The sequence below is a fragment of the Aegilops tauschii genome, chromosome 2 (genome assembly GCF_002575655.3).
Source record: "Aegilops tauschii subsp. strangulata cultivar AL8/78 chromosome 2, Aet v6.0, whole genome shotgun sequence".
NCBI classification, from domain to species: Eukaryota; Viridiplantae; Streptophyta; class Magnoliopsida; order Poales; family Poaceae; genus Aegilops; species Aegilops tauschii.
Genome location: NC_053036.3, coordinates 652,928,725 through 652,954,216, shown reverse-complemented (window position 1 = coordinate 652,954,216; position 25,492 = coordinate 652,928,725). Strand labels below are relative to the sequence as shown.

The window sequence follows — 25,492 nt, the reverse complement described above, 5'->3', positions numbered from 1 at the left end:
AGAGAGAAGGAAAGCAGTCTACACCCGACGGTGGCACGAGCTCCAAGATATTTTGTGAGAGTGAAAGGTGAGCCATATATTGACAAAGTAGTACTTTTTTATAGCCAACTATTATACGTGTTAGATATTACATTGGCTGTAAATGACATGACAACATGTTATAGCCACCAGCTGCCTATATTATTAACCATGCTCTCATGGGCCACAGTACTACATATCTTAAATTTCTGGCATTAAATATCCTGAAAATGCACTAAATGCCCGAAACATGGCCAGGACCTTCATTGCGTCATGTAATTGTATCTTTTGAGTGTAGAAAAAGTTTCACGGCAAGTGATGGATGGGGCAGTTAACAAACCCGCTGTGTCCCCTCTTGAAACGTAGATCCTTCATGGGAGATGGTCTGATTTCTAAGCTGTCTCCGGGCGACGTTGGTTTGTCCTTGTGGGGTCACTCGCTCAGGTCTTTGCCGAGTTCATTTTTTGCAAAAATCAGTAATGTTTTTACTTTGGTAAGTTTGGTATCTTCGTCGAGTTGTTTTCCCCCTGCATTGGGCGAACAGTTCTCATAGCCCAGTTTTCCCTGACCAGTACTGGGAAAATATTGCTCATTTTGTGGATCGCATATTTAAACGTGTTCGTAATCGACTGGGCGCTAGAAAGCACACAAACGACAAACCATTGATGTCCTTATATATACCACATGCCTCCTGGACTATGGATATATAGCACCCACACTAATCAACTGTTTTGTACTACAGCGTCCAGCGAAAGGCTGTAAAGAAGGCAAATGGACGCTTCAAGTACCCTGCGAAAGCGGTCACTGTCGGTTCGCACGAGGAGCAATGGAGCAGCGTCGGCTGTGGAAGGGCGGACGGCGGATGACGGTGAGTCGCTTGGGGAACCGGTCAGCCCCTCCGCCAGGCTCGTTGAGGAGTACTTCATCGTTGTCGTCATAGGCCTCGGGGCGCCCATTAAGCAATCCAGCGCCCGCGCGGGCATCGGTGCGAAGATCGCATGCTACCCACGCTTTCAAAGCATCCAGGTACTAGTACAAGGTTACCTATATGGAAGTTGTTTTGAAACAAGGAGAACCGTATCTCATCTCGCTCACTGGTGTAACTTACGTGCAGGCGACAGATAAGGACGGTACTCTACGGTGGGTGAGGACAACGGTTGACCTGGACTACCACATCATCTTCCCCATGCTGGACACGGCGGCCGTGTTAGTCAACCCAGACCAGGCTGTGGAAGACTACGTGGCGTCTCTGTCCACTAAACCCATGGATCATTCCCGACCTATGTGGGAGTTCCACATCCTCGACTTCCCGACCTCCGAGGCCACCGCAACAGCCGTGATGCGCGTGCACCACTCCCTCAGCGATGGCACCTCCCTGCTCATGCTCCTATTGTCGAGCACACGCAGCGCCGCGGATCCTTCGAAGCCGCCAGCTTTGCCACCGTTGCCGGCACGCACCAGTGCTATATACGTGCGTCCACGACCGCCAATGTCTGCCGGCTCGCTGGCCTTCGCCTTGTGGCTTTGGTCCTTCGTCCTGCTCGCTTGGCACACCATGTGGGACGCTGCAATCTTTATCTCGACCATACTATTTCTGAAAGATACACAGACGCTATTCTCATGTACGGACCATGGGAACCGTCGCCCCAACCGCATCGTGCACCGAAGTCTTAGCCTTGATGACGTCAAGTTCGTCAAGGATGCCATGAACTGCGTAAGATTAATTTAAATTTTGGAATCCCAATTTGTTACTGAGCAAGTGAGTCTTGTTGCGATCTCCATACGTGCAATATCAGTGAGATTCCGTCCCATAGTTTATTGGTAAAGAACTAGATCTATTAATATATTTTTTCTTTATTAGATTGAATAAGACATGATGTTTTTTATTTCAAATCCATGTTTGCAAGTGCCTAATTTTCTACTAATAATTTATGTATGTTTTCCATGACAATTACAAATTCTCTCGAAATTAAATCCAAACATTTGTAGTTCGTACTCATATTTGAACCTAGATGTCTTTATTTTGTAACCATATTCTCGGTGGATGTATTTCCCTCCATGTCATAGCTCGAATTTCTTTCTAGCTAGATAGCTATTCTTGCTCTTATTGTGTAAGTCCGCTAACCGTCGATATAATTGGTATCAGTTATATAAGGTTAGCAACACAATATTTATTTCTCTCACTCGCTTTATCCCTTCTGCATTAATAAAATGTATGTTAAAGACTTGAGATGGTTTCTCTATACTAATATTTTGTAAAGTACTATCTCTCTCGCCTGCACTTTCCTCCATTTTCGTATGAATTATCTCTCATTGTATATGTTGTTCTGCAATGATTTATACATTGCCATTTTTATAGTCAGAACATTATGGTGCTTTCAAGTATGATACATGTTTCACACAGAAATCATATTTCAATTCCTTTAACCCGATGTCTTGCATGCATTAAACCCATTTCGCATGCACACATAGATTTTTATTCTTCAAAATATACCGAAACTCATGAACTAGTATAGACTTATTTTCCTGTATCACTGAACCCATTCATGTTGATAATCATGGGCATGCTTAAAGGTTCATTTTATGTTGTTCCATATTTAGTATACATATAAATCTTTGTGGAATTCATTAGGTGCTTATGAAAACACCTTTTTTCGAATTTTTCATTTTTTACTTTGTAGCCATCTTTCTTATTAGTTAGTATGTGCTGCATGGCATCCAACAAAACTAAATTGTTTTGCTTCTTTTCATTTCCGGGAATGTACAGGTTGTCCTACATATAATCACATACAAATTAGACTACCTTTTAAGAAAAATATATTCTAAAGCTTCACTGAATTCGAAAATTGTTTTCTTAGTTCTGATTTTTTAGTTAATTATATATTGTAGAGCGATGTATTTCTTGTGTTTAACTAAGCAGCCATACTGTCGGATCACTTCTTATGTTTGCATACACGTTAGTCCCTGCAAAAAAAAAATCAAACACGTTAGTTGTCTATCACATCAATTAGCACGTGTGTCAGGTTGATGTTTTTTTTCTCTAAGTATGAGTCGTCTCCAAATTCAGATGGACTCTTAAGTTTTGCCGACGTACGCACGCCTAACCGCATATGGACTCTTGACTTTCCGTCAACCGTGTTGCTATGATATGGCTGGCTTCTCTTGTGTCTCTGTTTAGATTATAGTAACCGGAACTTATTACGTGAGAGCACATACACGTTCGTGGCATGGTAAGTAAAGCTTGTACGTGCCTTTTTATGCACAGGATCGTGATTCAACTTTACATCACAGATATATAATATATACATGACAGACTTTCATGGTGCAACACAATATCTATCTGTATGCAATATTTGTATGTAACATTATAGTTTTTCAATCTCAGCCGTTTACATGAAAAAATTAACGGTTAGAAATAATTTAATCTGTGTGGACAACCGTGATGGCTTGTTTGACTTCTGTTTTAATAATATAATAGATAGATATATGGTGAAAGACGGAGAGAAATAGATCGATGACCATGTCATTTCTTATTAAAAAATTGGTGGTACTCGCCACTTCCCATATGCCAGAATCTACAGAGTTAATAGTTGTAGGTATAGTAGCAAGCACATAAAGACAAGTCGCTGGAGAGCTTGGTTGTTCATTATAATGTGAAAATGTTATTCACGACACAGGCACATACGAATACATATTCTAAAACTTAGAAAAAAGGATACACCTTTGCAGTTTTGAAAAATTATGAAACGAATCTTTGATATATATTTGGAACAAAACCTTACCATGTTAACTTCCTATAAAACAATATAATCATTTTTTGCAGAAAAAACATATTTATTCGTGACCTGCATGAAAATCACAAAATATATTATATGGTTCTAGCAATAGAGCATGTACTGTAGCTCTCACTGCTTAGGGAATTGGTTGCAATTATTTCAATTGGATTTGGTTGTATGAAACATTAGTATTTAGTTTTACAATGTGATATTTTAACGTAGAATACATATAGTTTATTGTATATGGTTATTTTGTAGTTGCGGAATACTGATTTAATATAAGTACCATGCATGGTGGATGTTAAGGTGAGTCTTTCCTAATGCACGGTGGCAAGTTTAGTTAGCATAGTTACATCTTGAGAGTATTAGAGATAGTGGGTCATGCTACGATGGGTCTTTTCTCATGCCTGATGAGATTTTGAGTTCATGGTGAGAGAAATATATATACTGGGGATCCATTATTAGTTATATAGAATTAATTCAACCCAACGTCACGAAATCACAATAGCTACACACGTAAGTTCTTTTGTAGTAAGATGAGTTATTTAGGTTTAGAAGTTCCCAGACTGGAATATTTTGATCAACGTATTTGTTTCTCTTATGTCACATGGCCTCCAATATATTGTTCCGTATTGCCTCAAAATTGTTGTTGCTTTTATGTTTTTCACTACTATAAGATACTAATTCATTTTTGAGGCTTCCACAGATTTTGTTTTCCCTTCTCGATTGACAGTTGCCCTCTTCCATGAAGTGTAACTCTGGGAATGATTTTTATGCTTGTTTGCTTGCACAGACAGTTAATGATGTGTTAGTTGGATGTACGGATGCTGCCCTATCACGATACTACTACCGGAAGTCGGGTGATGAGATTATTACCAAACGCTTGATACTAGTCTATTCCTAACTAATGCCACACTTAAGTTTGACTCATTCCTTTTTAATCCTTATCCATTTTAGGTGACAATAAAACTGGCAAGGAGATACGTCTACGATCGGTACTTGTGGTTAATTTAAGGGCAACTACAGCCCTACACGTAAGTACTAGAAAAGAGAGACAACTACTGCCTCCATACATATATATTGGTATACGTACCTTGAGATTTAATTTTACCATAGATAAAGTACTGGCTTTCAACTAAAAATTCCGTGGAATACCGCTTTCAACTATTATACAAATAAAATACTCGCTTTCAACTAAAAATTCCGTGGAATAGTCTTTGTAGCATACACAACATATATTGTTGTCATAACAAGTGGTTAAGGTAAACCTCAAAATACATATTAGGCCCTATAGATAATTCACAAGTTAGCTTGTGTTTTGAATACCATTCATACTACTATGCCCAGGAATGTGTTAGTATGATACAGTCTGCAAAGGGAAGTGATGTGAAATGGGCAAATCAACTTGGTTTCATCATCCTTCCAGTTCATATAGCCATGCACCATGATCCACTCAGTTTCATTCGCAAGGCTAAGAATACCGTGGATCGGAAGAAGAGCTCACTAGAAGTGGAATTCACACATGTTGCCGCAGAAGTCATCCATAAAATATTTGGTCGAAAGGTACATATGGAAGAGTTGATTATATTATTTTGAGTATAAAATAAAAGAGTTGATTATATTATTTTGAGTATAATATATTTTATGTGTTGCAACTTGTGAAACAGGCAGGTGCTTATATTGTCGATCGTATGTTCTCCAATACAACTACGTTATTGTCAAACATGATAGGTCCAGTTGAACAGGTGGAGTTCTGTGGACATCCTGTTGTCTTCATTGCCCCTAGCCAGTACGGACTACAACAAGTAAGTTAGACAACACCGGAACTAAATATATACAACAAATTAAATAAATGCAAACTATAATTTTATATATGCAGCCTAAACTATCAGAAACTAGATGATAACCCACGCAATGCTGCGATTATCAGTTGCAATATATTTCAATAAAATTTGGTTTATGAAATATTAATATTTGAATTAAAAATATGCAAACTAAAACTAAAAAATAATATTGTATTTGATTATTTTATATTTTACAAATATCTACGGATATAAGTAGCAGAATATAGAGAAAAATATTTTCCATGCTTGTTCTGATTGGCCTTATATGAGGTGGCATGTGAGGTGAGATGGGAATCATGCATATTGAAATCAACTAATTATGAAAAAATCACTTGCATGTTTAGGTGGGTCTTTAATTAGATAACCAATGGTGATGTGTCATGTGTACATGTTAAGATACACAAATGTAGTGGGGAACAACCATTTATATGTGTTGTACATGGTACTACGGACAAGTTTGCTAAAAAGGTAATTAAATTAGTTGGCCTAAAGTTAATTATACTAGCATGTGTAAGTGTATGTCTTTCCACCAAAGTTTGTACTTATAACAATGAAAAACTTAACTTTTTATTACATTTGTCGTCTTTTTGTATAGGCCATAAACGTTAACTTCAATAGTTACGTCAACACCGTCAGGGTGGTTCTAGCTGTGGACGAAACACAGTTTCCAGATTGTCACGAGCTTTTGGACGACTTTGTTGAATCTCTCAGAAGTATTAAGGATGCAGCTGAAAAACATGGAAGCCATGACATGAATGCATAAGCGCATTATTATGTGCACCCAGTTATATGAGTGTATGTTGTACACAATGCTTAAATAATCTATAATAATGATGAAAAAATTTGAAGAAAATTTTGCAACATCGATACAACTTGCACGATCTACCTTACCATAAGAATTCATGTCCAAAAACATTTAAACTGCACATGGAAAGAATTCCTTATGTGAATAGTAGTTGAATTGTTCTCACTTTTTAAGGTAGGATTTATCTTTTTTACTTGCTGTGTGAATTAATTTTGGATTTGGATCTTGTGGAAAGGTATATACATATTACGTATGTGGATGTTCTCAAAGTTTTCTAAGAATAATCTAAAATTATTAATGGGTTTGAGTTATCAATACAATGCGAGTCATTTGGCTAAGTCACACAGTGTACCACATATTTCGATGACTATCTTTATTCATGTGCAATATAGTGTTACGTAATGCCGGGAGAATGCCTGCTGATATTTTTGTCAGTAATAGTGTTGGACCCAACGAAGATCAGAAGGAACTGATGTGCACACTACTACAAAAATGTGCTTTTAGGCGGTTACTCATTCTTCCCGTAAGCGTGCACCGCTAATACTTAGTTCATCGGAGGAACTTTCAAAACTTCTCGAGTCATTCCCTGTGGCAAGATATTCCCCTTTAATAACCACTTTCAATGATATATGTCTTGAAGGAGTCCCATACATATACGCATGACATGCTTCTTCTATTGAATCAGTTTTTGGCCCAGAACGTCCTCCATTCATTTGTGAGAGTTGTCAGCTTATTTTCAGTAGGTACCCATCCCTGCAAATGAAGTTCCTAGATAACACTGACATAAAAAATACACAAGCGTTCACATTATCATTCATTTTGCAAAATCTCATCTTGCCTCATAATATATTCGTATATGATAACACTTAGATAGCCAGCATTTACAAAGGTTCTATAGAGTTTATAATCAACATATATGTATCCTCCCCTAGTCGTCTCCATCATGTCCCGTACGGATCACCTGTCTGGTATTAATAAGATAGAGATAAATGCAAACATAGCTCAAATTGAGATCATACGCCCCTCCCCCTCTGGCTCTGGATGTGATAGCAAACAATCATACATGAGTCCATGGCTGGCGTAAATTATATCTATGAAGGAGCAGAGCACCCTTGTTGATGACGAGGGTGCCGCTGCGGGTGCGGTATCGAAGCGGCGTCTCTTCCGGCTCCAATTTGACAGGGCGGAGCGCCGGCGAGCGGGATGAGAGCCAGCCGGAGCCCGACGACGAGGATGCCCCCGGCTCCATTCGCCACGGCGTCCAAGAGCTGCCATGGCGGCGAGAGAACGGCGGCCGCGGCGAGTACTCGAGGCGCGGCGTGTTGCCGGCCTCGATGTGGTCGAGGACGGCCTCGAGGGTGTGGCCGGGCACGCCCCACCACTCGCGCCACCCGTCGGAGTTGAGATGCCCGCTGGGGATGATGCCGTTGGCGGAGGTGATCTGGTCTTCGCGGCGGCGCTCGAAGTACATCGTCCATAGCGTGTGGCTGTCGGCGGCGTACCTCGGCTCGTTCTGCTGCGTCTCTGTCAGCGACGAGCGGACGCGGGCGATCTCGGCCCGCCGTGCAGCGCCTTCGGGCACCGGTGGCACCGGGACGCCGCCGGCGCTCAACTTCCACGACTCCGGCACACGCATGTCCAGGGGCACCGGATAGTCGGCCTCGTAGAGGAGGCGCGCCTCCGGCTCTTGGAGATGGCGGTGGCCGAAGCCGTTTGCCGCCGCGTCGTCGCATGGGTACCTCTCAGCCATTGCTCGTCGGCGGGAAGGGGGGAGTGTGTTGCTTTTCTGTGACAATGTGAGGCGATGTGTGGCAGCTGTCCAGCGGGGAGATCGGCTTTTATAGCCGCAGCGGTAAGGCGAGAGCCTGCATGCCGGGCGACGCGTGGCGGGAGCAGGCGGGACGCGCGGAGGTGGCGCCTTCACTACACCGCACGTGAGGCATCAATGGAGGCTGACCGGCGCGGCAGCGCGTCAGTCTTGGCATTGATTCCCGCGGGAACCGAGGCGATGAGGACGACGAAGCGGTGTCTCGCTAACTCGGCGGTCCCATCCCCGTTCACGACGAAAACGCGTCCCCGGCGCCCCTCGGCGCGCCGGGTTCGGCCTGGCTCCGCCGGCGCCAGTTTCGGCCCAAACCGGCGAAAAAGGGCTCCTGGGGGCGTGACTGGGCCGATTTTCGGCCGCCGGCGCCAGAAAAACACCTTGGGGGGGGGGGGGGGTGGCTGTTGGGGGCACAGCTGGAGATGCTCTAAGTGGGGATAATATGTTATGTTGTCAGACATGTTGCCAATTTGTGCATCATTGTGGAGGTTGAAGAGTGCACTGTCCATCTACTCTCCACTTCCACAAACACATGCATTATTCTATGAGGAAGATAGATAACTCCGTAGCTTTTTGAATATGAATCGCATTTTTTATCCCAATAAACATTTGGCTTCCTCATGACCAAAGATAAAAACAAGAAAAACATTGAATATATTTTAAGAATTTCAAATTTCACAGCTTGAAACTTGAAAAACTTGGTTAAACATGGTAAAAATGGAGCGTTATATAGTTTTTATATCAACCGAAAGGTTTGTAAATAACGAGGATTTTGTCTAGTTTCAACATTGTTTATCATGTTCTAATATGTGTGTGGTTTATCCTTTCTTGTAAATTTACCTATTATTAACTATTTAAAACTAGACGCATGAAATGGAAATGGTGCGAGACATCCCTAGGACTAGGATACATTAACCATTTTCCATGACTGAACGAGTGATGTGTGTGTGTTGGGTTAGGATCATCTGCTGTAGCGCAGCGTGCAGTACGGTCACCGTGGTGTGGATCAGGCCCCATGTATCATCCGCACTACAACACTTTACAGTACTGTAGAGGATCTCAACCCGTGTGTGCATGTGCGCGCACGTTGGCGTGTGTCTATGTGTTTGTTTGTTATTTAATGATGTTAATATCCTTTGCCTCACACTACTGCAGGAATGCTTAGCAGTGGTGGGTGCAAAAAGGCCAGTAGTGGCGGTCGAGGCGCCTAGGGCCGCCCGCCACTGACCTCCTGCCGCTGCTATTATGGCATCAGCGGCGGACGGGTGCCCGCCACTGTTAGGCTTATTGTTGTGGAGGGCTGTAAGTATTGCCCGCCACAACTATTCTCTTCCCCTGCCAGTGCTTTTAGTAGAATATGTGGCAGGCGTAAGTAGAGCCCGCTGTTGGTTCTATTTCCGGCATATCTCGTAGTAGGGGTCCTAAGCTAGGCGTCTTGGAGTGATGGTAACATGGACACCGGATTTTACGCTGGTTCGGGCCCTCTTGATGGAGTTAAAACCCTACGTCCTGCTCTTGATTGTATTCATATGGGGATGGTGCAGAGTACATGTATCTACCACGAGATTGTTCTAATGAATATGAGATCATCTATTGACTAGCCTAGCCTCGGTTTATATAACACACCAGAGGCCTAGTATTTAGAGGAGTCCTCGTCTTGTGCGTCAAGTCTTGTGGAATCTTCCTTGTATGCGTCATGAGCTGCCCGAAGTGGCCCATGAGTGAACCGTCATGGGGGTCCTCGGCCCGATCCACCTGGTCGGGAGACAACGTGATGAGTATCCCCTAGCCCATGAGACTGTCATTAGCTCCGTGAACCGGTCTTCAAGTTGGGGATGCTCCTCGATTCTTCTGAACTGTTTTTCATCTTCGGTCGCCAGTCTTGAAAACTGGTTCAACAAATCTTCCTATCTTCGATCTTGAGGATCGCCGAGGTGAATCCAAAGAGTTTACACGTCGGGTATCCGAGAAGCCCCTTTAAGTTCTCGGCATTTACCAATGCCTTATTATTTTTACCCCAAACCTCGGGTTTGAAGTGTTTCCCGTGCGGCGGTGTCCTCTTGTGTCCGAGCTACAACGTTGGACTGCATCCATGCTTCAATAATGAGACTAGTAGAAAACGGGCCATCAGACCGGGTTCCGGAGGGCCTTTAGTCCCGGTTTTTCAACCGGGACTTAACGATCGGGACTAATGCCCACCAATTTTAGTCCCGGTTGTGTTACGAACTGGGACTAAACTGGCTCCACGTGGCCGCTGTGGGGCGCCCAGGCAAGAGGACCTTTAGTCCCGGTTTGTTACACCGACCGGGACTAAAAGGAAGCCACAAGTCGGCAGCTAGGCGCTGGGGTATTTGTTTTTTTTAAGGAGGGGATTTTCATATTGTGTTTCTCCCTTTTTTTGTGTTTACCCTTCAATTCTTTTACGTTTAGCATTTCATTTTTATTTTATGTTTTTCATTCAACTCTACGCCAGCTACTACATATAGTAAATATAGGAAGCATTATATTACACAACATCGTCATGAACATATATATAGAGAGAAGTGACCTCTCTTTCTCCGTGCTTGGTCGAACAACAAGTTTTCATATATCTATCCGACGCTACTACATATAGTACACGACCATGCATATATACAAAACAACATCTCTTAAGATCCCTAACATCATCTACCAAAATCGCATTGCAATTCCCAATGGTATTCTCCGTCTTCGGGTATGACGTGCTCAACAAAGAATCCCGCCAATTCCTCTTGAATTGCTTTTACATGATCATTTGGTAGGAGTTCGTTCCGCTTCTCCTAGATCTAATTAAAAGAAGGGGGTCAATATATATATATATGAATGAAACTCAACACAATTGATGGTAATAAAATAAAATTGTGAATATTGCTTACGTACTTCAAATTGTCTTGAAGATCTGCCCCGCTCAGAGGTCGAGTGGCGAATGAACTCGCAAACGTAGTATTCACATAAATTATTCCCGGGTGCTTACCACAAGCACTTTACGAGAATAGAGTTCAATCAAAATGATAATCACGCATGATAATGGGATTGAAACTAGAATCAATGAGAGATGCGCGGAACTAGCTAGTACTACTTACTTTGGGGTGCGTAAATCGCAGCTCCTTTTTCTCTAGACCCGGTACCAAGCTGGTGAACTCTTTCCAACCCCTGCCCGGCAAAGAAAATGATTACTTGATATCAGGAAATGAACATAAGTTGCCGATATGGTGTGATAATGATTGAACTTACTTCTGGAGCATTTCACTCATGTCCACCCATTCCTTATGCTCTTTACGTCTCGAGTCCAAGACAATTACTTTTCCCGCCTCAAGCTGAATGGCTAGCAGAATAAAGTGGAAGCTGCGCACGCACAACTCATCAGTTACACTTAACCTCGAGTAAGTGAAACAGAATATGCACAAGACACTAATTTGCACTCACTTGAAGTTCCAAGGAAAGAGTATTTCCCTTTTGTTTTGATGTCGAAGTAATGCCTTTAGCAAGTTTTTCTCAGTTTTCTCGGTGTTCTTGTACCATATATTCATTTACATTATATGGGTTAATGAACCCAATGTAATATATTTGTCCTCTATTGCATTCGGTGATCTTCAATCTTCATCATATAATGAGGATAATTAATTATACATGCATTGAACGACCTGAGCTAGAGACTTAATTACAGAAATAATACTTACAGGCAATAGCAAGTGATGAAAGTTTTGTTGAGGCGTCTTGATTGTATAACTAAAATAACTCTTCAAATTCAACGTACAACACGTCAACTCCAATGAAGTCGTGCTCATCTTTAATTCCCAGCAAGATATTATCGGCCCCATCCTTGCAGGTTTTAGAGTACTAGTCATGCAATCTTTGCATCATCGTTGATAGATGTGGGAGCTACTCGGGTTTGACGAGAGGCTTCCCGTGCTCGTATTTGAAGGTTACTACCTCAGCAATTTTGAATTGTACATTATCGTCTAAGTAATCACCAAGAGTGGTATCGGCTGCTACCCCCGCCGGAACATTAGCGATATCGCTAAACACCTTGAGCGGGGGGCACGATTGCTTTTCCTGTTCGCCGAGCTGGGAATTTTTTTCCCACTTCGTCTTGCAGCATTGCTAGTACTTCCCGACCGCCGCGCTTCATCAAATGTCTTTTCAATATAGCGGTCATAGCAAGATAGCGGCGGAGGCGGTGGTGGTCGCCTAAGGGCATCTAGAGAGCACTTCACTTTTACCGGATCTATTTTCACCTTCGGAGGTGGACGTTTCAGTGCAAGCCGGCGTTTCGCATTGGCAGCCACGATGTCCTTATTTTCCTCGTCAGTCATCTCATATGGTAACTTCGGAGGAGCCTTGAGGCTTGGACCAGCTCTGAATTTTTTCCCTGTTGTACTACTAGCCGCCGGAGCGACGACGGCTCTCTTCCGCCGTTGCTGAGGAGGCGGAGTCCGCTGACGCGGTGGAGGAGGCGGAGGAGGCAGAGTATGCTGACGCGACAGAGGAGGCGGAGACAGCTGAGGCGGCGGAGGATTCTGCTGAGGGGCCTCCTCCGTCGGAGTCCGCTGACGCGGCGGAGACAGCGGACGCACCGGAGACAGCTGAGGCAGCGGAGATAGCAGAGTTGGACTGTAGGAGCTACTGAGGGGCCTCCTCCGATTGAGTCTGCTGAGGCGGCGTCCAGCTTGGAAGCAAGATGTTTTCATTTCTTCATAGACAGGTAGTCCTTAAGGCATTTGCCAGATGAATCTCCCATTCACCTATAGGGTAGTCAAGCTCCAGCTCCCATTCACCGTTTTCGAGGTGTCCATCTGGGAATTCTCAAAGTTGAGGTCATGTTCTTCATCATCCTGGGAGTTTCAAACGTTCTGTCATCTCATCGTCGTTGTTCCTGCTCGCCGTCGTGCGGTTGCGCAACGCTACGCCCTCCCTAGGTGACTGAGATCCTGATCCCGCCATTTGCCAATCCCAATCTTGCTGCAAACCAATCTCCACAAAACCCTAACACCCCACACTGAAACCAAGACCTGGCAGGAAGACAAGCACCCCCTTATCAGCCCGAACAAAAGTAGAGGCGATAATGTTGGAAGTCACGACGGGTTAATCAATCCAACTTGTTAACTTGTTGAAACATCGTCTACTCTTAATTCGTTATAGTCCATGTAAATTCGCAGCCATTTATTTAGGACAAGTCGCGGAGGGGTACCATTTGACAACCAACTTACTAGGGCATCGAGGAAGGCTAGTCAGTTATTGAAACACGTGGAACACCCCATCTTCTCTGTGCCGGAGCTCCGTCTAATCCGCCCCGATGGAAAAACTTGGGAAGGATTAAAGCCGGGAAGACTGACTCGAAGAAGAAGCACCGTCATTCATCTGAGCACCGCCCCTACAAGGACTAAAACACTAACCTATCTACTAAGCCGGAGCCGAGGCACCAAAATTCCCCTCCCCACCACCGGTCGAGGAAGAGGCGGGAAAAGGGGAGGCGAATCCACGGCTCACTGATGTAGATTGAGGGGAGGAATGCTTTGCCCTAATGGCCTTGTGAGAAAGGAAAGAATGACGTACTGTATGCAACAAGAATATCTACTTGCTACTGAGAAAATTCATGTTAATTGTTGTCTCGAGTAAGAGTCCTTGTCAGTTGAAAGGTTTGTGAGTTTTTATTGTCCAAAACATCGTCTTAGTCCATGTAAAATTCAACTAATTAGGTTATCGAGGAACGCTAGTCAATTCAGGAACCGTTGGTCTTCTCTCCAATCCCCGACTGTTCGATCCATCGCCAATCCAATGCCGCGACGTCGCCGGGCTCCCATCGGAGATGCTAGGCAACATCGAAGCCCGCCTGAGCTTCCTCGACCGCCTCGCCTTTGCCGCCGCCTTCCGCAAGCCCGAGGCGCCGTGGCTCGTCCTACACGGCGATACCCGGGAGACCGCCACACTCTTCTCGCTCGCCGACCGCCGCTCAGCCGTTGTGCACGCCCCAGGGCCCAACCACCTCGTCCTGGGCTCCTCGTCCTCCCGCGGGTGGCTGGTCACCGCCGATGCCTTCGCCCGGCTGCGCCTCGTCAACCCGGTCACCGGCGAGCAGAGGGCTGGACAACTCGTTCAAGGAGAAGTCATTCATCAGGGCCCCCCGCCGTACCCCAACAGCAGGGCCGCGTGTGGAGGCTGCCGCCCTCGCACGAAGGTCACGGCATCGCCAAGGTCGGGACCAAGCCTGCCAGAGGGGGCCCTCGCGGGACGGCATTAAGGACGCCATCCATCATTGGGAAGGTTCTACTCGATCACCTACTCCGGCGAGGTGGAGGCTTGTGAGCAGGAAGCTGATGCTCCCGGCGTGTTCACTAACGTGGTGGTCACGCCACGGCTGCTGTGGCTGCCCAGTCGGGACCACCGCAAGTACCTCGTGGTGGCGCCAAGCGGACGGCTGATGATCGTGCTCTAGGAACATGACAAGACCACGCGTCGTTTGACATTCAAGGTGCAGGTCCTCGATGCCGGGGCCGAGTAGTGGAAGGAGACAGACGACATTAGCGATGCCGCACTGTTTGTCGGGATGAAACTTCGTTGTGCGTGTCGACAAGGGAGAACCCTGAGCTCAGGGCCGGCTGCGTCTCCCTGCCACTGTTTGTGTTGTGGCGTGCTTTATCTCCCTGTCACTGTAAATTCTTTGCTTGGACGTCAGGGTGGACGCCACGAGTGGTCTTTAGGACCGGCTCGTGGCCCGCTCGGTCCGGCCAGGCTCGGTCCTAGTCCGGCATAAAATCCAGCCGGTCCGGGCCCTGCAAACGGGACCGAAAATCCCTCGGTCCGGTCCGGTTAAAGCTCGGTCCGACCGAGCGGACCGACGAACACGAGCTGTGGCATGGCAGGGGCGTCGCAGGGGCATCTCGGGACGAGGCGGGGGCGTGGCGGGGGCGTGCCGAGGGTGTGGCAGGGGCGAGGCGGGCGCGTGGCGGGCGCGTCGGTCGTGCGCTGGTCAGCGCCGCCCTCGTTCATCCGCGCGGCCACCGGCCTCCCTGACACTGGCAAGCATGTCTACTGGATGCGCCATGCTCGGATCTATCACCTGGAAAGATAGAACTTGAAGCGGCAGGCCCTACACCGCCGCTGTACACCGGCCGTCGTGCACCGGCCGTCCTGCCAGATGCTTCATCGCTGTTGCTGCCCGAGCTCTGCCTGGCCACCCTGCCATCCACCGTGAGTCACAGAAGTCGCCGGACACCTCCACGACGAGCCCCGCTGCCTCCAGCGCCCTCCCCACGTCGCCGTGCTCCGGCGCGAGCTCTGGGGTGACCACCGGCCGGTCCAAACGAGCCGCTCGGTCCAGCTCGGGCTTTCGTCGCTGCGGTCCGGTCCCTGAAAACAGGACCGCAACGCTGCTCGGTCCGGTCCGGTCCGGACCGCCGACGGCCGGTCCAAACGACGGCTCTGGTCAGATCGGCCCGGACCGTGTCTACCCTGACTTGGACGTCAGTTTGGCTGGTAATGTATAGAGTTTCTACTAGACAAATTGATTGACTCCAGAACATACTCTGCGATCAGAAACAAATTCAGGGCGCCTATAACTCTGAACCCTAAGCAGCAGATGCTCTGCTGCACTAGACTGCTCTGCTGCAAATCATTTCCAACGCTCTGTTTTTGTATTCTCAGTTGTTTAGAGTCAATATTGGAGCTGGATATAATATTCTGGCCCTTTAAACTGTCTGTTAGATGGTCATTGTGTTTCAGAAAATATCTCATGCAATAGTTGTTGGCATGTTGTACAATAGCCATCTCAACTCTGTGTTCTTCTTTGTTTCTGTGTCAACCAATCAGTTCAAGTTGCTAGGAAAACGCTACAGCATCATTCTATTGAGAGTTGAAGGGAAGAAATCCTGGAACAGAAAGGAAACGCTACAGCATCATACACCAAAATAGCTAGTGATGAATCAACCAATGAGTTGCATCAACCAGTTCCAGACCACACCTCGAATGCCAAAAGAGTTCATTGTTCAGACTAATCAAGATGAAGACGCAGACGCAGTGCCCATCCATGCATGGTGAAACACGTTCCAGATCTTTAACATGCCAAAAGTTTTCATTGTTCATACACTTACTAAGTAAACTGGCCGACTCTTGTGCCAGAAAATGCTCAGCAAAGCGGCTCTTTGTTTAAACTAATCCTAATTTACTCTTTAATGGATTCCAGAGTTAAGATGCACCAAAGCACATAAAATGCATACAGATACAACATTTCTAAGAGATGTTTTTTTTTTTCGAATTTTCACTGCGGAGGAGTTTTCCCCACCTGAATATATTACCATGTAAGTGAGCCAAGCGGCTCGGGGTAACAACGAACCAGAGTACAGGGGGACATACACAAGAGGGAGAGGGAGGAGGGGATTACACAGGCGGCTACACTAGAGCGGTGGCTGGCCCACAAAGCAGTCAAGCCACACATCCACAGCCTTCCTAAGAGCAGCGGGCAAACGTACACGCCAGAGTACAGCGTCATCGCGGCACTGTTTTAGCAGCCGAGGGAGCAACGGCGGTAGCCTCTGAGAAACCTGTTAAGCAACGTATCTACATGACATGATTGGGCTGTCACGTATGGAGTTCGGCTGAGCCAGGAGCCCATCCGAAGCTATAGATTAGGGTTGTTGTGATTCTCTCTTATCTATTGTAACCTCTGTCTAGTCTATCTCTTGGACCTCAAGTTAGGATCCTAACGATGTACCCAATCTTTGTACGCTATACGGGAGTTGCGCCCCGATGCTATATAACACGAAGCCGTCGCCCTAGGCAGGGTACGATGTTCTCTCACAAAACCACCGCGTTACGGTGTTTCCAGAGTTGCCAACAGCAGAGGAGGAAGAACGTTGAGCTGGAGGCAGCGGGCATCCAGCTGGGGCGGCGCAGCTGATGAAGGAGCTGGACGGAGTCGACTTTCCATCGTTTTCATAAGTTACAACAAGACTACGAGTGTGCAAACTGGGAACTGATAGTTATGGGATTGCAGATGGAATTATTGATTGGGATAATAAAACTGCTAAAAGAGAGAGGCTCCTACGGAGAGATAGGTAGAAACAGCGAGACGGAAGGCATGAAGCCTCGTTGTCCTCAGACCTCAGGTCTTCCACTTTTCAAATAATGCATCTATGGCTTCCTGCTCGCCTGTAATTGAAGAAGAAAACAAGGTCAGTAAAGCCTCTGTGGCAAAAAGAAAAAAGGGAGAGTTTCACGACACAACAGCACACAGTTTTCCAAAGAATGGAAATATTAATATATCAAACATTATATATTATATGAACTAAACATTGGAACTAACAAGAAGAAACAAATTCTACAATATATGTGCCAGCGTACTTTAGTGATAACAATTTAACTTGGATTGGCAGTTTGCTACTGTATAATACATGAGTTATTTCTGGTGTATACGGAATTTCGAACAAGAGAGAAGAAAAGGCTGGACAGAAACAAGTGTTAGCCGACTTGGCATGCAAGGTTAGCAAGTTTTTCAAAATGTCACATGTATGTAATTTGTGAGCATCAAACATTTCTTTCAGGAAATATTAACAGATCATGATTCCATACGGACTTCTCTTTCCGGAGATATTAACAGATCATGATTCCTTGCAGACTAAGCATTGGAAGTAACAAGCAGAAACAAGATGGTTGTGTGCATCAATGATGTAGAGGCCTAATGCATCGTACTTTACAGATAATGTTTTAAGTTGGATTACTACTGCCTAATGCATCAGTTATTTCCAGTATATAGGGAATTTCAAACAAAATATAAGTAAAAGCTGGACGGGAAATAAGTGTAAGCACAGATACCTTGGGCGGTCATCTAAATATCTGATCCGCTTTCTTTAACTTTGGACATATGAATATCTGAACCTTCTTTATGTTTGCAACTGCCTCTGCTCCACCAAATGCAACTAGTTCTGGACATTGCGAAATGCTCAGTTCCTCAAGTGATGCAAGATTACTGCTCCAAATGTCACCTGGAATGGATGTTATACCCTGGCACCCACCAATGCTCAGAGAGACGAGGGATGTGAGGTTTTGTAGGCAGCTCGGAACATATGGAGAGATATCCCCGCAGTTCCATAAGCATAGACTTTGGAGATATGATGGCAACACCAGCCCCCTTTGCCAGTTGAGACTTGGGCAATTAGAAACCACGAGATGTTTCAGATAAGGAAAACTCACAAACCTTTCAACTGGCAGGGACAGTAACTCAGGACAAAGTCGACGCCAATTTTCTCAATAGCAGGTATGTATTCTTGTGTTAGGATGCCATCAAGGGTTGACAATTTATCACAGGACTGAACTTGTAGGATAGTAAGGGACGGGAATGCTCTAATGCAGCTAGTGCCCGTAGAAATGGAAAGATTAGGGGAGCCTCCAATACTATCAGGTAATTCATTTGTGAAGGCACAAGACACCACACGCATACGTGTAAGTTTACTACACCATTGGTCCATTACAAAGCATGTTCTTTTCCCCAAATTAATCTTGCAAATTAGGGTGCGCAGCTTCATGTACTTGCATAGTCTCAACAAGTTGGAATCATCAAATTCACTGCTAGGGAGTACATATAGATGGCGAACATTCTGGGGAACTTTATCAAAGTCACTCTTTTTTCGTAAGATGAAGCAGTCGTGCTCTGAAACTTTTTGTGCCATGTCATGCAGAAGGTCATGGATTACATATCGACCATTAACCTTTTGAAAGAAGGACCGTGCCACAAGGTCTTCAAAATACTGATAGCAAATATCTTGAACGGGAACACCACCTTGAGGCTCCACAAAGCCTTCTGCTACCCAAATTTCAGCTAAGCATGCCTTCTCAAATTTGTAATCTTTGGGATACACGGCACAGAATGCAAAGCATTGTTTCAAATAGAATGGTAAATACATGTAGCTCAACCGAAGGGCAGGCAAAATCTCGGTTTCCTTTTGTTTCAACTCCCACAGTTCACTCCCAAGTATAGAACTCCAATGCGATGCTTGATGGTCCATCCTTAACATGCGCCCTAGAGTTCTGGCTGCCAAAGGAGAACCCTTCAATTTAGGAAGTATTCTTCTTCCAATACACTCTAACTCAGGATCATTGCTAGAACCCTCAGATCCAAATGCACATAACTTGAAGAAATTCCAAAACACATCATCCTTTAGACCTTCAACTATAACAGGCTCCATTGTGTGCACCGCCTTGGTAATATTTGGACATCTAGTGGTGACTAAGATCGCACTTCCTTCTTGGGCACTTGCAAAAGGTGCACAAAACATCTCCCAACACCGCCCATTATCCTTCAAGGCATCATCCCACACATCATCAAGGACAATCAATAATCTTTTATTTTTCACATGGTTAGAAATAGCACGCTGAAGAGAATCCAAATTATCAATCTTTGCCTCCTTTCCGGTACATGATTCTATGGCTTCTTTAGTTAATCTCTCCTCATCGAAGTCATCTGAGACACAAATCCAAATTATTAGCTCGAAGTGCGACTTCACTCGTTGATGGTTGCAGATATGTTGGGCCAAAGTGGTCTTTCCAACACCACCAATTCCAGCTACCACCAAAACAGGAAGACTCAATATTTTTGGTTCACCATTAACATGATTGCTTGATGATGTGCTTGTTGATGCGTTGATTGAACTAGTTGCTCTCTTGCGTTTGGGATGTGTAGGTACCTTAAGAAATCCCAATACCTGTTTCACCTCCTTCTCACGACCAAATATCTTTGTTTCCTTTGACACGAAAGAGGTGGTCACTGGCCTGACTGATTTGGCAAAGTGATGTGTAACTTCACGAAGCCCCATACCCTTCATCTCACTCGAAAGGTAATTCAACCTCAATTGGACATCATTCAACTTGTTGAAGTTGCCATGAATGACCTTATCAAGGAAGTCAATGAAAGGAGATTGGATTGCATTGCCCTCCACTTGCACCTTCATCTCGTGCCATCTGAACTCATCAATAAGGTCCTCGGCCTCAGACACGGCATCCTTGAGACACGGAAGGAGCTTGGCCACACACTCTTCATAGCTTCTCCACTCTGCTCCATTAATGAGGTGATACATTGCAGGAAGAATGTCACAGAGACGTTGTAGATCACTCTGTAATTGCAGTACTTGATCCTGGAGACTTTGCTCTTGTGAGCCACTCCATCGGGAGCGCAGAGATGAAATGGCAGATTTGGCCGACAGAAACAAACTGACACAATCATTGATGGCACTGATGATCCCGGCAGCAGACAAGCTCATGGTTGCAGGAGCGCAGAGATGGAATATGTCTTCGTCCTGTGAGCAAACAGTGGACAGAATAAGGATTGTGGAAGTAATTTTTGCAGTCAAAATATACAACAAGCCAGCTATTGTAGTAATTATTTTGTCCAGATCCATTTAGTCTCAGTGGATACATCAGGAAGAATTCAAGTTAGAGAAACATCATCAATGATCTCTGGTACTTGCGGTGCAAATAAAATCATTTAGTTTCAACATGTCTTTGCAATTATTTGCAAACATTTTGTGCTTTGACTAGAAATCATGTACGTGGAATGCATGTTATACTCAATATATGGATGTCGTGACCTGAAATATACACTGCATGTTGTAAATACCAAATTATCTTGTTCTGACTCCTCACACCTTCATAAAACAGAGCGTTTTGCTTGCCCCCCACCCCCTCCCCCCCCCCCCCCCCCCTACTTCTCTCTTCCTCGGCTTACTGAAATTTCCCTTGATTTTTATACTTTCAAAACTGGTTTGTTCAGAGCTAAAAATAGGTTGGTGGTTCAGAGCTAACATAGCTTTCTGAAATTTCCCTTGATTTTTCCTGTTTGAAAACTGGTTTTTTCAGAGCTAAGATATAAGTGGAACACAGAAGAAGAAATGAAGAAGGTAAAGGTTCAAGCTGACCTGGATCGGTGCGGCTTGCCGTCGACGAGCGACTCCTCCAAATGCGCAGCAGAAGTAGCAGTAATTATTTTCTCCTGATACGGTTCCACGAAAATTCCCCATGAAGTTAGTTTCAATGGATGAGTTAGAGAAATGTCGCGAAGTGAGAACACAGTTTCTATATATCTTAGAAATTATGTACGCAAAATATACATAAACGTATTCCAGTTCAAGTGAGATCGATTCATAAGCGGAACAGAGAGAAAGAGCATGCGTGGCAAAACTGAACACGTCGAGTATGATGGAGATGTCCCTCATAACGCAGCGTTCTGCTTTCTCTAGCTCTCTCTTTTTCAGCTTTGTTGAAACTTTCCCAGCTTGCTTGTTCTTTTTTATCTTCTTCTAGAAATGTTTTGTTCAAAGCTAAAATTGATTGGTGGATTCAATTTTTAAGAACACACAGAAAAAGGGGTACTTAGAAGAAAGCATGGTTGAAGCAAAGATTTTTCTTCTTTGAAAACTAGTTTGTTCAGAGCTAAAACAGGTTGGTGGTTCAGAGCTAAAAAAATTGCTTGCTGAAATTTCCCTCGATTCAAAAACTGGTTTGTTTAGAGCTAAAATAGGAGTGAAACGCAGAAGACGAAATGAAGCCGCACTTAGAAGAAAGCTCACCTGGATCGGTGCGGCTTGCCGTCGACGAGTGACTCCTCCAAATGCGCAGCAGCAGCAGCACCACCAGCAGGAGGAGGAGAGAAATCTTGGATTGGTCTGACTGTGAGGACGAGCCTAATGACAATCTCCTGGGAAGTGCCAACCCTCGCATACGTACAGCTTGTGGGCGGAAGCACCAACCAAGCATGGTCTTGCATTGTTCGCTTCTCCTTGGTGACAACGCCCAGGTGTTGTAAGCTATGGTATCTTGGTATCCTAGAATTTTGATGCATATATTATCTTATTAAATTATACGATAATTATATTTTGATGCTTCGCTTCTTAATCCTTTTCATGCTAGATGCTCCATGTTGCATATATTATCTTAAATTCTGTATCATTTATTTCCAAGTTGGACACGGTCACGAAAACGGATGTATCGACTACTGAGGGAGCCAAATACCGACATCCTCAATCACGAATATATTGCATTCGTGAAAACAAAAACAAAATCTGTACTCCCTCCAGTTGCCAGTAAAAATCGCATACATGTTGAAAAATGTGGATTATAGGGTCCATGAACTGAAATGTTCATCTGCTGTGGCTCGAAGCAGCAATAATAGAAGCAATGAACCATTCGAAATACTGAAATGTTCATCTGTTGCAGCTGGAGATGGAAAAACCTCAGTATGCTAAAACTAAATAATTAGTTGAAAACCAAACTGTTCTCTTCACTTGCTGAAACCTCAGTATGCATGTATCTGAGAAAAGTAGCTGCAACAGTGGTAGTAAAAGAAGCGGAGGATGCTAGCAACAGAAACGGCAGGCAGGCAAAGCACGCCACCAACAGCAACAGAAACTGTTGAATCATTTCAGTTGCATCAATCAGTTCCTACAACAACACTTGTTCATTCTTCAGACAGGCAGGCAGGTCGATGCAGTGCTCATGCATGCATGAATGGTAGCTCTTGGAAAAAAAGTCTTGACTACTGCAAACTGATCCCTGGGGCCTTTCACCTCATCTGGCTCTCAATCTGTAGTACATCACCTTTCTAGCAGCCATCGGACATAAAAATTATGGGCCTTGCAACTCTGCCCAGCAGTTTGAAATAATCAGAAGAGGCATATAATTCAATTATGAGCCCTGCAAAACTGCGTACACCAAACTTTAGGGTGGCCCTTGTCTACTTCTCAAACTTGAAACCACTGCTACATCAACTAAGGTTGCAGCTTGAAACTGAAACAAAACCAAAATATGCAAACCAAACTGTGTTCGTTTACTTCTGAAAACTCCGGTCCTAAAGCACTACTGGAATCGCCCTATATGCCGAGTGCCACGGACACTCGGCAAAGTCCCAAAAACCGCCGGCAACGCCTTTGCCGAGTGTCACCTCCGGCAAAAGCCACCCGGCGTACACCTCTTCGTCAAACAGGAATTAGCCAAGAGCCATAACACGGGCACTCGGCAAAGCCTTTGCCAAGAGCTAAACAACACATCTCGGCAAAATAAAACAGCTAACGGATAAGTCCGTTAGCTCCAGACATGTGGGACCACGCAAACTTTGCCGAGAGCCACGCTCGGCAAAAGAAATACTAGGTGGCTGACACATGTCGTGTCCTGACATGTGGGCCCACAACAACAGGCCGAGCCCCGACTTTGCCAAGAGCCACTCTCGGAAGGAAGGCGACATTGCCGAGACCAGCTCCCGGCAAAGCGACGTAAACTGTCAGCTCCCATGTGGGCCACGCTGTCCTACTGGTCAGGAGGATTGCCGAGAGCAGCTCTCGGCAAAGATATCATCATATTTTTTCAAGAATATTTAGGAAGTTATTTAAAACTTTTACTGATAAATAAATGTGATCAGTGGGACCACATATCAGTTAGAAAGAACACACAAAAAAAAATAAAATAGGATGTTGCATATGGTTTGCCGAGTGTCGTGCTGCGGCTCTCGGTAAAGTATGCAGTAAGTGACGGAGCCGTCTGTTGGGGACGGGCATGCCGCGTGGCTCCTCTTTGCCGTGAGCGGCTCTCATCGTCTGCAGGGTTTGCCGTGCGGTGCCTCTTTGCCATGAGGCAGTGACGGCAAAGATGGCAGTTTGCCGTGAAGCTGGGTTTGCCGAGAGTGACACTCGGCAAAGTTTGCTTTGCCGAGTGTCCGTGTTTAGCATTCGGCGAAGAGCATTACACCCGGCGTACGTGAAAATTCCAGTAGTGAAGATGATGCTTCACTACGCTCAGGTTCTCAAGTATACTGTATTACTTTAGCCAGAGTACACTACCTTGCTACAGGTGGTGCGGACTGCCAATCCGAGGCTCTGGCTAGCTCTCAAACTAATCCTAACTTACTCTCAAACGTACACTACATCTGAAAGTAGATTTTGTGTAATTTTGTAGATCGGACATAAAAAAATAACTGTTCCTCTCTCCAGCTCGTCTTCGTCCTTCAGATCGAGACCTTGGAACCTGCTCCATAGAGCTGTTCATGCAACCGCAGGGCGATGCAGAAGGCAGGTAATTTAAATCGCACTTAGCAGACCTCCAAGTATTAGCTCCCGCAAGATAAAGTTAGGATTAGATCTTCGTGCTTACCAGTTGTAGTCAACGCGGATTCCTAAATTCTCCACGGCCTATTGAGGTTGCAGCAGTGAGGCAGTTGGGGGATACTGCTGCTGCACGGCCTATTGAGTTTCAGGAAATTAGCATCGCCGAGGGGGGCATTCGCCGTGTCGGAGACCTCTTCAGCGGCGGCGGAAATGCCGGGTTTGTTGAGGAGGACCGGCTCTTGCAAGTGTGTTCGGAGGCCACGAGTGGTTGGACACGCAGGTATTCGTACGTCACCTGGTTTTTTCTTTGCTGGTCATCTGTGCAAGTGTGATCTCAGGCGTTTCTAGCTAGATGATGTACCTGTAGTTTTTTTACTGTCTAATTTTTCACTTAGGGATGTAACTGAATTGGGACATGATCATTTTTACTGCGGAAACTGTTTATATGTGCGGCCTGTTGGATTGTTAGTCACTATACATTTGTTTATCTTGCAGTTTTGTATTTGAAACGAAACTGCAAAAAGAAATTGTGCGAGTACAGGGGCTAATGCATTTTTAGGGACTTTGTATTTTAGTTTCAGGTAGATTTTGTGTCTGCATATATTCTGGAAGATTCAGAAGCAAGCAGTGTTGTTGTATGTCCATCTTGAGGGTAACCCAGAGAGGGAGAATACAAAATCGACACGGTGCGGCTGTGCTGCCAGGATTAGGCTCTTGAGATCTGATAACAATGGATAGTATATTTCAGATCACTCTCTGTCAAGCACTTGTGGGGAGAAGATGCACTGGCTTTCACACAGGCTGATTGATCGGTACACCAAGGATCTTGTTAGGCAGCTGAGAGGAAACAATGTCAGTCTTGGGAAGGTTTTTAGCATAGTTGGCTGTGTTTTTTTTTTTTTTGAATCAAGAGCACAACATGTCCGAAAGCTCCGAGGAAGATGCCTAAGTGTGGGAAATGTGGAGTGGTTGGACACTGTCGAAATGAATACGGCAAGGCGTGCAGAACCATTTGTGCCTAATTTCCTTTAGCTTTTGACATGGGCACATTTGATTTGTGATTTTATTTGGAGTTTTGGGTATATGCAAATGATTTGTTGCTATGCTAGCTGACAATGTCTTCAAAC

At 45.0% G+C, this 25,492-nt stretch overlaps 2 protein-coding genes across 2 annotated transcripts; one reads left to right on the top strand and one right to left on the bottom strand.

The window, feature by feature from the left end:
* The first annotated feature begins 713 nt into the window (after positions 1-713).
* Positions 714-6,507, top strand: LOC109760845 (wax ester synthase/diacylglycerol acyltransferase 11-like). Its single transcript, XM_020319651.4, has 7 exons — positions 714-1,044; positions 1,133-1,732; positions 4,588-4,654; positions 4,752-4,828; positions 5,142-5,357; positions 5,462-5,599; positions 6,234-6,507. The coding sequence occupies exons 1-7, from the start codon at positions 790-792 to the stop codon at positions 6,399-6,401; spliced, it is 1,521 nt and encodes a 506-aa protein (XP_020175240.1). The 5' UTR covers positions 714-789; the 3' UTR covers positions 6,402-6,507.
* Positions 6,508-18,102: 11,595 nt separating this feature from the next.
* On the bottom strand, positions 18,103-20,351 carry LOC109760817 (putative disease resistance RPP13-like protein 1). Its single transcript, XM_073509419.1, has 2 exons — positions 18,476-20,351; positions 18,103-18,263 (listed from the first exon to the last, which is right to left on the bottom strand). The coding sequence occupies exons 1-2, from the start codon at positions 20,349-20,351 to the stop codon at positions 18,103-18,105; spliced, it is 2,037 nt and encodes a 678-aa protein (XP_073365520.1).
* Positions 20,352-25,492: the final 5,141 nt, after the last annotated feature.

Bases quoted from the DNA above. Each gene is read 5' to 3' on its own strand.
- LOC109760845 (XM_020319651.4), top strand. From the start codon at position 790: ATGGACGCTTCAAGTACCCTGCGAAAGCGGTCACTGTCGGTTCGCACG. The intron at 1,045-1,132 runs GTACTAGTACAA...ACTTACGTGCAG, and splicing joins CACGCTTTCAAAGCATCCAG to GCGACAGATAAGGACGGTAC. The intron at 5,600-6,233 runs GTAAGTTAGACA...CTTTTTGTATAG, and splicing joins GCCAGTACGGACTACAACAA to GCCATAAACGTTAACTTCAA.
- LOC109760817 (XM_073509419.1), bottom strand. From the start codon at position 20,351: ATGTATCACCTCATTAATGGAGCAGAGTGGAGAAGCTATGAAGAGTGT. The intron at 18,264-18,475 runs GTTTGTGAGTTT...CATCCATTCCAG, and splicing joins CTGTCCCTGCCAGTTGAAAG to GTGACATTTGGAGCAGTAAT.